The following is a 12,349-nucleotide window of genomic DNA, read 5'->3' as shown; positions in this document are numbered from 1 at the left end:
TTACATTCTCGGCAATCTTTATCTTTCTCTAACCTTTCGATAATTTTAATGGTATTGTTAATGAAGGTATATTCAAGCATTATTTTTATTTAATATAGAATATATAAAAGCTTTAGTTTTCCCTGTGGGTATTCAAGGTTTTCACACGTAGGCTGGGTTCGTTTATCGGTAGTGAATAGCGTAAATTTCGGTAACAAGTCGGCAATATTTTGTCATCTAAACAGTATAGATTTGCTTTACAATGATTTGTTTTGTATAGTACAAGGTGTAATTATAAAATCCTCTCTCTGAGAGAGAGAGAGAGAGAGAGAGAGAGAGAGAGAGAGAGAGAGAGAGAGAGAGAGAGAGAGAGAGAGACAAATCTCTCTCTCTCTCTCTCTCTCTCTCTCTCTCTCTCTCTCTCTCTCTCTCTCTCTCTCTCTTTTTGTATGTGTGTAAAAAATAAAATCTTAGTTCACATATTACAACCTGAGTTTAAGAATGAAATTAACATGACTATTATTAGTTGCGGTGATCATTTCCTCGCTTCAAGTGGTACAAGAAACAAAAACATGGCATTTGATTACAACAGCTGATTATCTATCTCTCTCTCTCTCTCTCTCTCTCTCCCTCCGGTGTTATACAATACTTACATATACTGTGGATGAAGAACCCAAAATAGGTTTTATTAAAAAGCGTCGATTAAATATAAAACAAAAAATTATACCGAGTATGAATCCATTTCAATCGTAGGTCAAAATATGACATCCGATTTCGTCAGCAAACCACTATTTTTAGGAAACTTCACTTTATTCTAGAAAATTGCTACTATTTAAATAGTTAATTGTGCTTTAAGAAAACCCTGTACTTTTGTTTTAAATTTCAGAAATGTTTTATAAATCGAGTATTGCAGACTTATTTTTGTTTAACTTTTGGCTGTGATCAGATCAGCTGATGTCTAGCTCTCGCTCTCAAGAATATGAGCGTACGAATACAATAACAAAGCATTGTTTATACCATTTCTTAACTTATTCAAACCATCTATACAGTTAATATTACATAAGCACCAATGTCTTATAACCTATCATATTTATTGTTTATTACATTTAAAACCATCATTCTCTCTCTCTCTCTCTCTCTCTCTCTCTCTCTCTCTCTCTCTCTCTCTCTCTCTCTCTCTCTCTCTCTCTCTCTCTCTCTCTCTCTCTCTCAAAGGAAATCTTTGTTGTTTCACAAAGTTCAGTTTTATTAAAAATCAAGCATGATTCAATTTTCCTTACTTCTCCAATCTCGCACCTTCTCTATCATATCGAACGTTCTAGCAGTAACCTAATTGTTCGATGACTTTAAAAACCGGCCTGGGACTTTCTTCTTCTTTTACCTTTTTTTCCAAATGGTTCCATAATTGAGGTGGGTACAAGTTGACTTATAACAGCAGCTAAGAAAAGTATTTTGGACATGGAAAGGACAATAATCTTTCGTAACAGTTTAGAATTATCGTAAATTACTATACTGTTAATAGCGGCTCTTTGCTATTGTTGATGAACGTATGAAAAAAAGTTTTCCTGCTTTGCTACGATTTTAGGAATTTAGATGGATACGGTAAGTAAAATATTTGTAATAACATAATGTTTACTAAATGCTTTTAATATCAATAGTTATCACTTTGATCATGTGTGTTTAATGCGTTCGTTTGTTTATTATGATCGAAGATGGATCATACAGTAAACAAATGGAAGGTTTCCGTTTCAGGCGGCGTCATAAAGGAAAACGTTTTTTCATTTATTTCGAAGTTCTAAAAAAAAATAAGTAGAACAACATTGGTAATAACAAAATCATCATATAAAACTAACCTATACATAGATGTGTAAATGCGTTCGTTTCTTTGTTATGATCAAAGATAAACGTAAACAAAACTAGGGTCGTCATTTTTCATTGTGCTTTTTGGCGTGTTTAGGAAACTCGTGATATTAAATCTCCTTTATTTTGATAATTTAGGATTTTCAATGATACAACAAAAGCTACTCTATACAGTGATGGTTTTGCTATTCACCAGTTGTCTTATACATAGATATGACAACCATTAAAATTTGTCTGTATTTTGGGTCCTGTTATAACGAGAAATATACGGTGTTTACACACATCCTGGTTGTAACTTTAACCTTTTTTTCAAGTTATTAGAACTTTAAAGTATATTAAATGTTTGATTTATTTACAAAATCAATTTGATAGTATAAAATAATACAGTATAGTATATAAAAAGTATTGCAAATGGGTGGTAAACACGTTTGAATAGGCGAAGTTGCTGGTTGCCATGGCCCAAATGTAATTATTTCTGTTATTTGTGTGTTTCGAAATATGTGATTTTCCATTTATACGAGGTCATTGATCGACCAAATTCTCGCATAATTCGGGACCCTACTGTACCTGTATTGAAAGGAAAGTAAAGTAATTTTCAATTCTGATTCATAGTTCCCCCAGGTAGGATTCAATAAGACTTGAAATTTTCTGATATCCCTCTTCACTTTTAAGCCCATGAAGTAGCGGAAACATCTCAAGGTTTCCTTTTGCTACATGTTTTTTCCAGATGCACTTTTTTTTTTAATACAAAACTTTTATCACTTCAAGTCATTATATTTTCTTTGGGGCCTTGCAGTGACTTGTTCAGTAGATTCATGTGATGAAAAATATCTGTCAACTAACTCGGCTTCTACAGCCATTTTTCGTCTTCAAAGCACTCTGGAAAAATCTTGCATATTGATTTCTTCAAAGTATTTCTGCAACTCCTCTCTCAGCTCAATCACCCTATTTAGAACTTTTTCTCTACTCAGCCACCAGATTTCTGTACGTAGCAATAGATTGATATGTTCTTTGTCTAAGTTTTCACAGTCTTTTAAACATTCTGGAGTGAACTGGTCTTTGTTTGATAAAGTTTATAATTTTTGTAGCATCGTCAAAAACTTTTTCAGTTCATCTCCAAGCGATTTTGACACTAAAACCTCTCTGTGAAGAAAGTTGTGTGTTGAGATTATATCAGGTTTTTCTAGTTTTACAAGAGAAACAAAACCTTTATGGAGCTAACCATTGATGGGGCACCAGCGGTACAAATGCCAACACAATTCTTCCAGGAAAGACCTCTTGTTTTCAGTCCCGTACAGAGGTCACGATTAGCTTATCTCTCTCTTATCGAGGAACCACTAGGGACCTTTTGCGGAACCGTAGCATTCCGAGGAACCCTGGTTGAGAAACGCTGGTCTAGACTATAGTCACTCCTGTTGAAGCTGACCGTTGAGCGGCACCCTTTCTCAAAAGACTTAGTGGAGGATTCCTCTTCTTTTGATCCCTTTCCTTTAATGAGTCTTGAAACAAGCACACCTGAAGTTAAGCTGGATTAAACACCTGGCGTGAAGATTTGCTTTTAAAACCATAAGTCATGAGGAAAGGTTGACTTCTTAAAAGTAGCCGACAGCTGTTTACTTTTTTCATTCCCAATTCCAATATTTTCTTCCAATATATGTATTATTTACATATATTTTATATCATTCTTTGTAGTAATGGATAAAGTAAATAATGGTGTACAGTATAGATGTTGGCATTGTATGTAGCATCTTTTAATGCACTTCTTATCTTTTGAAGGCAAACAAAAACAGTTACATCTTCTTTGTCTGCATCTTTTCCCACTTCAATGTGTGGTCGATGTTTCTGGCCATCTTTCTCCTTCTACCTCTGTCCCACACTTCATCACCGGTTAATCCCTTTGATCGAAGGTCATCCTTGATACAGTTCATCCTCCTTCGCTTTGGTCTCCCTCTCCTTCTCGTTCCCTGTACCTCCATTTCCATCACCCTCCTCCCAATATACTGTTCATCTCTTCTCATGACATGACCATACCACATCAATCTACTTTCTTGGATCTTATCTGATAGTTTTCTAACTCCTGTGGTACCCCTAATTACCTCATTCCGTATCTTATCTCTTCTCGTCACCCCACACATCCATCTCAACATTCTCATCTCTGCCACATCCAGTTTCTTCTCTTCTGTCTTCTTTATTGCCCATGTCTCCACTCCATACATCATTGAGACCCATACATCATTGACGGTCTCACAACGGTCCTGTGTACTTTACCTTTCAAATTAACCCCTATTTTCCTGTCACATAGTACTCCATGCACTTTTTTCCAATTCTTCCATCCTGTTTGTATGCTGTGGTTTATTTCTGCCCCCAGATCACCATCCTCTGCAACTGTTGATCCTAAATACTTGAAATTTTAAACTTTTCAATCTCTCTCCTTGTAAACTAACTTCCCCATTCTCCCCATTTTTCAATTTCAAATACTGTCTTTTTCCTGCTGATCTTCAATGGCTTTATGGTGAATTGGCGTTGTCATCATGATCAGAGGAGTCGAGGTCAATGACAAATGAGTCCAAGAATTTATTTATGGTAATCTCCTTTGTATCCTATGTTGCGAAGTCTCTGCATGTCTTAAAGGTTTGCTTCAATCTTCTTTTGTAATGCTGTCATGTGATTCTTGCAGTAATCCTTTCAAAGTCCTTCATAATGAAATTATTTTTATTGCTATATACAGGTAGTTTTTCAATTGGCCCCATATAGGTTCAATAAGGTTTTGTTGTCAATCTAAGTGTATAGTTGAACGTTGCTTCAAATTTTTGTATCTTATTTTTCGTTAAAAATATTTTCGCAAACTTTCAAATGTTTGTATCTTATTTTTCGTTAAAAAATTTTCCGCAAACAGAACATCATCTTTCTCCATTAAGAACTGTTGACTGTTTACTTTTACATAGCAAAAACCTATTTTTCTTATTACCTTTAGAAGAGATCCCCTACTTCCCCTAAAACCAATAATTTCGTTCGTTGCTACTGGCATATTGTCGGGAGTAGGAATTTCCTTCCGATCGTAAAAATCATGAATTGTTCTTTGTAGAACCTTTTCAATAAAATCAGTCACTGGCCCCACAATCTGTCTTCAAATTTTTTTTTTGAAACTTAGAGATTCCAGTAGATTTTTTTTTTTTTTGTCACTTGCGTCTTTGCTTAGCCTGCAAATAGTTTCTGACAATTTTGTTGTTCAGATGCTCTTTGGATAACCTTTGAAACATTATTTATAGGACCTCTTTGCTGTTTTTCTAAAATGAAATATTTCAGAACATTATAGACTATTTCCCTATGGAGACAGATAAGAAATGAGTTTGTTTTTGTGAAGAGACTGATCGGATTAAGCCCTCGGGACAACAGAAAACCAGACAATCTCGCACACATACTGTCAGTGCACACCCAGTCTTTCAATCTTTAGCTGATAACCCTCATGGGAAAAGTCAAGAGTTCATATGCACCAAAAGTAGAATCAGTCGACTAGAGAAATTACGTAGACAAAAATAAATAAGTAATAAGATTAATATATAAAACTTACTCGTGGTAGTAGCCTAATTCCAAACTATATTAGTATACCAAAAATAAAAGGCACAAGCACTGTTAGCATGATACAATTTTTTGAAAATTTTAGTTTTAAACATAAGACCTACCCGGGAGTTATATATATAGTTATACGTCCCTGACGTATAGTTATATATATAACTACCGGGTAAGTATGTTCAAAAATTTATTTTATAATGAAAATAACATTTTATTATTGTCAATACGAAATTGTTTGTCATCATCTTTGCTGCTTGAGGTTATCGTTTCTTTCCTAAAAAGGTAATATACAATGGTTAGCTTAGCATTTAAGAGCTTAATCTAATTTTGGGGATAAGCCGATTAGGTTCCTTCCTCGGAGAGTGTGATGTTCATAGTATTTTGAATTTGATGCTAAGTATTCTAAAAAAAAAAAAAGACCCTGGTCCAATGGCCATAGGAGCTTTTGATAGAATATTGTGGAATTTTCAAATTAATTTGGGTTATATTTGAAGTTTACTTGAAATTTCATATACTATCTTTTACAGGTCTCAGACTGCAGCTCTGCTAAGCGAGGTGGTGATCTTGGACTCTTTGGTAGAGGTGCAATGCAGAAGCCATTTGAAGAAGCTGCATTTGCTTTAAAAGTAGGAGAGCTAAGTCAGATTGTTGATACAGATTCTGGAGTTCACATCATCCTACGAACGGCATAAATTTTTTGGACATCGGTATCGTCTGCCCCCTCTCACCACGCACGACCGTCGTAGTTGTTAGTGTTGATCAAGCATTAACTGTTAACTTAATATTAATGTAATGAGACTTGTTAATGATTCTCATAGTTGCTATTTCAGGTATGAAGTTCTTGTGGTGACAGAATTGCAGTGTACAGTATATCCAGTGTTTGATCATTATTATATCATTTTCATTTCAACTTCATCCATGAATGAAATATTACCATTACCTCATTTAAGCCCTGTACTTCAGTAAATTTTTAGTTATATTGAAGTACTTATTGAATTATAAATCATGGCTGAGGTCATTATATCATCTTAGGTATTCATCTCAAGACTCGTTTGTTACAATTAGATATTTCACAATTCTTAATGTTGCCAAGACACATTTATTAATATTTATAGGCAAGGTAATTTTTCCGCAGGTATACAATTTAAGGAGGATGGAGTTGAAGCTAATGTTGAATGGATATATAAACATATATATGAATATTTGTTGTTGTATTATATTTGTGTGCAAAATTTGTTGAATTATAATGTCTAATTTTGATGTTCCTTTCATTCCAGGTAATTTAGTGTTTTATTTCTTTTGCAACTTCAATGTTTATAGACTTAAGAAGTTATAAATTCCATGTAAGTACATTTCACATTCATGGGAAGAAAAACTTTTGTAACTTATTTATTTTCTTGGCAGTATTAAAATGAACACAAAGAGAATAATCTTAATTTTTCCTTACAACTATTGTAGTATTGAGTTTGGCTGATCATCAGATTTTGTTAAGGGTCACATCAGTAGTTTTGGTGAATAAAGTCCCTTTCAGTAGCTTTGGTTAAAGGTCTCTTGCAGTATTGGATATTGCTCTCTGTTAATAGGCCCTGCTACCAGCACTTCCAGATTTAAGAAGGTTTACTTGGAGGCCTTCTTAAAATGGATATTTACAATATAATTATGGGTCCTGCTAGCTACCATCTTTTTTAATAGTATATGCATACACCCAGTAATGAATAAGATGGCATATTTATTAAATTTATTGTTTTACTCGGATGGTGATAGAAAACATCATATTACTCACATTCCTATCATGTTTCCTCTCTGTTTTTCTGTAATTTTTATATTACTCAGCACTTGGAAGTATTTTAAAACCCACACTGTGTAGGTCCTTAGATTCTCTTATTGTAGTATGTATGGGATATGCTCATTAGTTTTTGTGGTTACTTCCATAAACATGCTTTCCTTGATTGGTTAAACTGTTATGAATAATATGGGTATGAATGCCAATCATTCTCATCAAAGAATACTTTGTCCCTTGAGATTTTTTCATGGAACCTGGCTGTCTTGCAGATGTTTTCTTACCCTTCATAAACATTCCAGAAAATATGTAAACATTTGTTTTAAAGATACTCTTCACATTTGAAAATTATTCCCTTTATTTAAAATAATTTTGTATATTTATCCTAATTTTTAGGTGCCAAAATTTTATTTGGTGTAAAAGATAAATAATTTCAGCCTCTAAGAGCTGTGTCTTTTCTCCATGTGTAGTTAGGTTTGAATAAACAAAAGACTTAAGAATTCAACCAATTACTCATATTATTGCAACTATGTTCACAATATTTGTGATCCTAACTTCTTGACTGTTCTCAAAAAGGTACAGTAGTTTTAATTTTGTTTGGCCATTTAGTGTCTCCTGTATCCTCTTATATGTTCTACCTTACAGTTAGTTAGCAAGATGGTAATAAATATTTTTGAGCTCACTGTCAAGGAACTTGATTAGCGTCCCACCTTGTAATTTTGAGCTGACAGCATATGCAATGATTCAGAGTAGTAAAGCTTATTGATTGCTGATACAGTATCTCCTCCTTTGTAGATTTAAGGGGGTTTATTATGATCTTCGTTATTCAGTGTAGGAAGTAGGTAATTTATATCAGCAGTGCCAGTTTTCTCTTATCAGCGTTAACCCATTTAGTTTAGCCGTTGTTTCTGATACATATATCATCTTCAATAAAAACTATAATTATGAAGTCTTATATTAAAATTAATTCTGGTCACATATCAATAAAATCTTCACCATTAAACATAATTTAAATTTCCTTTTTTTCCATTTTGATAGATTTGTGATATGCTCATCTGACTCGGGAATCTAATTGTTTTGGAATTCTCATGCTTCAATTAGCTACCCTGTCAGTGGCACTAGAGTTTCACGCTTCAATTAGCTACCCTTTCAGAGGCACTAGAATCCCACTAGCTAACTCTTATAATTTCCTCTTACATTATCAGTATTTTGTTTATGTGAATGAGTGAATGAATGATTTGAGTAAATCTAAATAAAAATATTGGAGTTGAATTGTATTCTAGGAAGGCAAATGAAAGAATATTTATAAACATTACCTTAGAATAATTTAGCTAGTCCTGAATCCAAATACCCCGCCCAAATTTTTACCACATTGGCAACCCTGATACCTCTTATTCCTTACCGCTGTTGGTAACATTGATGGCTGGAACAGTATTCACCCGACTTGAGTCGCTTTTAAGTGTTTGGTTGAATAACAACTATCCAACTGTCCGCTCTTATGAATCTGTTCCTACACTAATACAAACTCTTCGCTCTTTACTATGGAATCTAGCCATAAACTTTTACGCGAGGTGTCAACAACCCTCCGTTAGTCAACAGGGGTTAAACCGACCATCCCTCACTTTTTTGGGGGGGCTCGGTAGAGTGAATAGTCTCCTGTTAACCCTATTATCTGGCCATAAAACTAAAGATTTCTCTCTTTTACAGGTGTGTAAGGCTTGTGACCATGCGGGTTTGCCGTGGCATAGCTGGCTGCTCTTGCGGAACATTTATGTCAAGTATGGATCATGGCATTATTCATGCATTCAAGGCACTTTACAGTGAACCCTCGTTTATCGCGGTAGATAGGTTCCAGTCGCGGCCGCGATAGGTGAAAATCCGCGAAGTAGTGACACCATATTTACCTATTTATTCAACATGTATATTCAGACTTTTAAAACCTTCCCTTGTATGTAGTACTGTTAACAAACTACCCTTTAATGTACAGAACACTTAATGCATGTACTACAGTACCCTAAACTAAAACAGGCACAAATATTAAAGGTGATTTTATATCATGCATTTCCTAAACATACTAAAAAGCACGATAAAAAATGGCAACCAATGTTTTGTTTACATTTATCTCTGATCATAATGTAGAAACAAACTGGAGGTAGAGCTTTGCTTATTACCCAGACATATTTCCCATACTTTTCCCTTAGAACTACATCACATCTTCCTACTTTAGATATATAGATATATATATATATATATATATATATATATATATATATATATATATATATATATATATATGTGTGTGTGTGTGTGTATATATATATATTTATATGTATACACATATACATACCTACATATATACATAAATACATGCATACATATATATATATATATATATTACTGTATATATATGGGTTATGGAAAAAATCCGCGAAGTGGTGAATCCGCGATGGTCGAACCGCGAAGTAGCGAGGGTTCACTGTAAATGCAAAACTCCCTGCAATATCTGGTTGTTTATGGATGCAGATGATGACTTCTCACTGAAGGAGTATTGGTGTGGATACATCTTTGCCATGTTTCTCCAAAATATCCAATAGGCAATAAAGGTGTCGAAGAAGAAAACACTCGATGCTTGCTGAAAGAAATTGTGGCCAAAAGTGGTCAATGACTACAAAGGATTCTCTTCTGATGAAATCCACCACTTGGTAAAATTGCTTGGTGGAGACGGTTTCACAAAAATGACTACCAATGACGTAAATAACCTGATTGAGGTCTACTCAGACCCATTAACGAATGAAGGTCAGACAGAGGTGAAAAAGTTTGCAAGTCAGGTTAAAGATGAGCATGAAGATCTGGAAAAGATGAGAAAATTGACCTAACTCTAAAACACCTCTTAACTCTAGGAGCCAAAATAGCAAAAGAACTTCAGACAATGGCCAAAGATTTGGACCCGGAGATGTTTTGTGCATTGCAGTTAATAAATGCAATTGATGTAGCCATATTAATTTATAAGAATATCCTTTTGAATAAAAAAAGGCAGTATCAGCAATTGTGATCACACTATTTCTCATCCGGTTAAAAGAAGATAATGTCACTACTCCATCAGCAGAAATAGAAGTTACTTTGGTGGACGATGACAAAGATATTGCACCATGTGACGAAGTACCTGCTGAAGTGGACCACCAGAAGAACAGTAGGTAACAGTGATCATCTTTACTATTAATCAAGTTTACATACTTAAACTGATGGGTGTTAAGATTTCAAGTTTTTCTTTTACGTATATGTAATGACGTGTCTACAGTAGTTGAATTTAAGGTTAAAAGTGATAAGGAGTTCTAATGGGTTTATGATTGTTGGTAGGGTATATAGAAGCTTAAATTTATAAATATACAAAAATATAAAAAATATGTATCATACATTTAATGTATCTGCCAAACTGTTTTTCAGCTGTCGCTAGGGTTTCTAAAACAGAACACCAGTGATAGCTGAAGAATTACTGTACACCTACCTGCTTGTGTTAATTGCTCACTACAGTCAACTGTTATGGCAAGTGGTAGAGCTTGACTTGAATTATGATATAAATATCCCCTGAGTCAACTATTGAGAGTCACCAGTTTAGAGGTGAGATGACAAGTTTGGACTTTAATAAGAAAGTTTGCAGGTTTGTGTATCAGTTCTTAGTTGGTCATTAATCTATGAACATCTGAAGTCTGTTATTATGAACATATAGATTACTGAACATGAGGAATATTTTCTGGAGTATATTTATGCTAACTCTTCCCTCTTATCGGGGAAGGATGGGAATATTTGTATGTATTGTGTATCGGTTTTTATTCCTAGGCCATGAATGTATGAAAGCCAAAATAGGACTGATGATTCTGTTATAGGCTGCTTCTAAACATCACCATAAACATTGTGATCTCTTCCCTCTGGTAGAGGTAAGACTTGAAATTGGTCTCTCCTTGCTTCCTGGACTCCCATCAGAGCAAGGTTTTTTATTATCCCTTTTCCATAATTTCTTGGATAACTTTACAGGTTTTCCTCCTATCACTTAAATAATCTATTAATTTTCTGACCAACTGTTTGTCATCACATGTCCAGACTACCTCACTCTTTGAGCCAATTGATATCATGTCTCCTGTTCCTCTGTTGTAATACAATATTTCCTACTGCACCCCAGCCATGAATCTTAACATTTAAGATCACATAATTTTAAAAGTCTTTGCCACTTTCCCTGTCATTCTCCATGTTTCTGCTTTGTGTACTCATTGTATGCAATTGTTACCCCACACTCTCCGACTAGTTTGTCAACTCTTGCTTTTTAGTTCAGTCTCTGAGGTAACAGAAATCCCACTGGTAAAATGATAATACTGTATTCAGTCTCCAAGCAACGGTCATAATGGAGACAGGCCATTCGTTCCTTGAAATTGTTTGTAAGTCTTCATCGTACGAGTACCCCTAGAGTTAAATTTTGGACTAGGGTATGCGTAGCCTAACTCAAATGCCTATGACTTTCAGAAGTCAACAAATAGTCCCCATTCATATAAAATCAATATCAGGTTACTACAAATGTTTGACTGACTTTATCACCTTACATATTGTATGTAATACTGTAAAGTATATTATCATCAATAGAAATAGGTACAAACAGCTTTACACATGAACTATGTTTGTGTAGATACTACTGTGTTTGTTTACTTTTCAATATTTAACTTAGCCGGTGATTATATAGCTGCAACTCTGTTGCTCGACAGACAACTCTACGGTAAAAACTCGCCAGCGATCGCTACACAGGTTGCGGGTTTGCCCAACAGCGCCATCTGTCGACCAGATACCCAGTTCTCAGTGTAAACAAAGACTCAATTTTCTTTCTGTCGAGGTGTCGACAAGACGTACTTACTCGCTGTTGCTAAACTGGAGTTTTTTCACATCTAATTGGTGAAGTACTTTATTCTAGTTTTGAGCTTTCGCTGTGCAGGGTTTCTCTTCACACAAATCCTTGAACTCTTTTTGATAACGGATTCTTTGTTGATGACTTTTTGATAGTTTTTTGAATTTCCCTTTGACCAATTCAAAATGGCTGACCCTTCACAAGTCCCCAAATTTAGGAAGTGCAATGCTAGGGACTGTTCAAGGCGTCTTCCGAAGGGTTCTATCGAC

The 12,349-nt window shown here is 34.7% G+C and overlaps 1 protein-coding gene across 1 annotated transcript in view; it reads left to right on the top strand.

Moving 5' to 3' along the window:
- The window catches only part of LOC137655862 (putative peptidyl-prolyl cis-trans isomerase dodo), a 60,085-nt gene extending 53,243 nt beyond the window's left edge, over positions 1-6,842 (top strand). Inside the window, exon 4 of the mRNA XM_068390057.1 lies at positions 5,940-6,842. Coding sequence (XP_068246158.1) covers positions 5,940-6,104 — 165 coding nt within the window. The 3' untranslated portion in view covers positions 6,105-6,842. The remainder of the gene's footprint in view (positions 1-5,939) is intronic.
- Positions 6,843-12,349: the final 5,507 nt, after the last annotated feature.

Source organism: Palaemon carinicauda, chromosome 1 (genome assembly GCF_036898095.1).
Source record: "Palaemon carinicauda isolate YSFRI2023 chromosome 1, ASM3689809v2, whole genome shotgun sequence".
Taxonomy (NCBI): Eukaryota; Metazoa; Arthropoda; class Malacostraca; order Decapoda; family Palaemonidae; genus Palaemon; species Palaemon carinicauda.
Note: the sequence above shows the minus strand (reverse complement) of the source record. Positions and strands in the feature narration are given on the sequence as shown.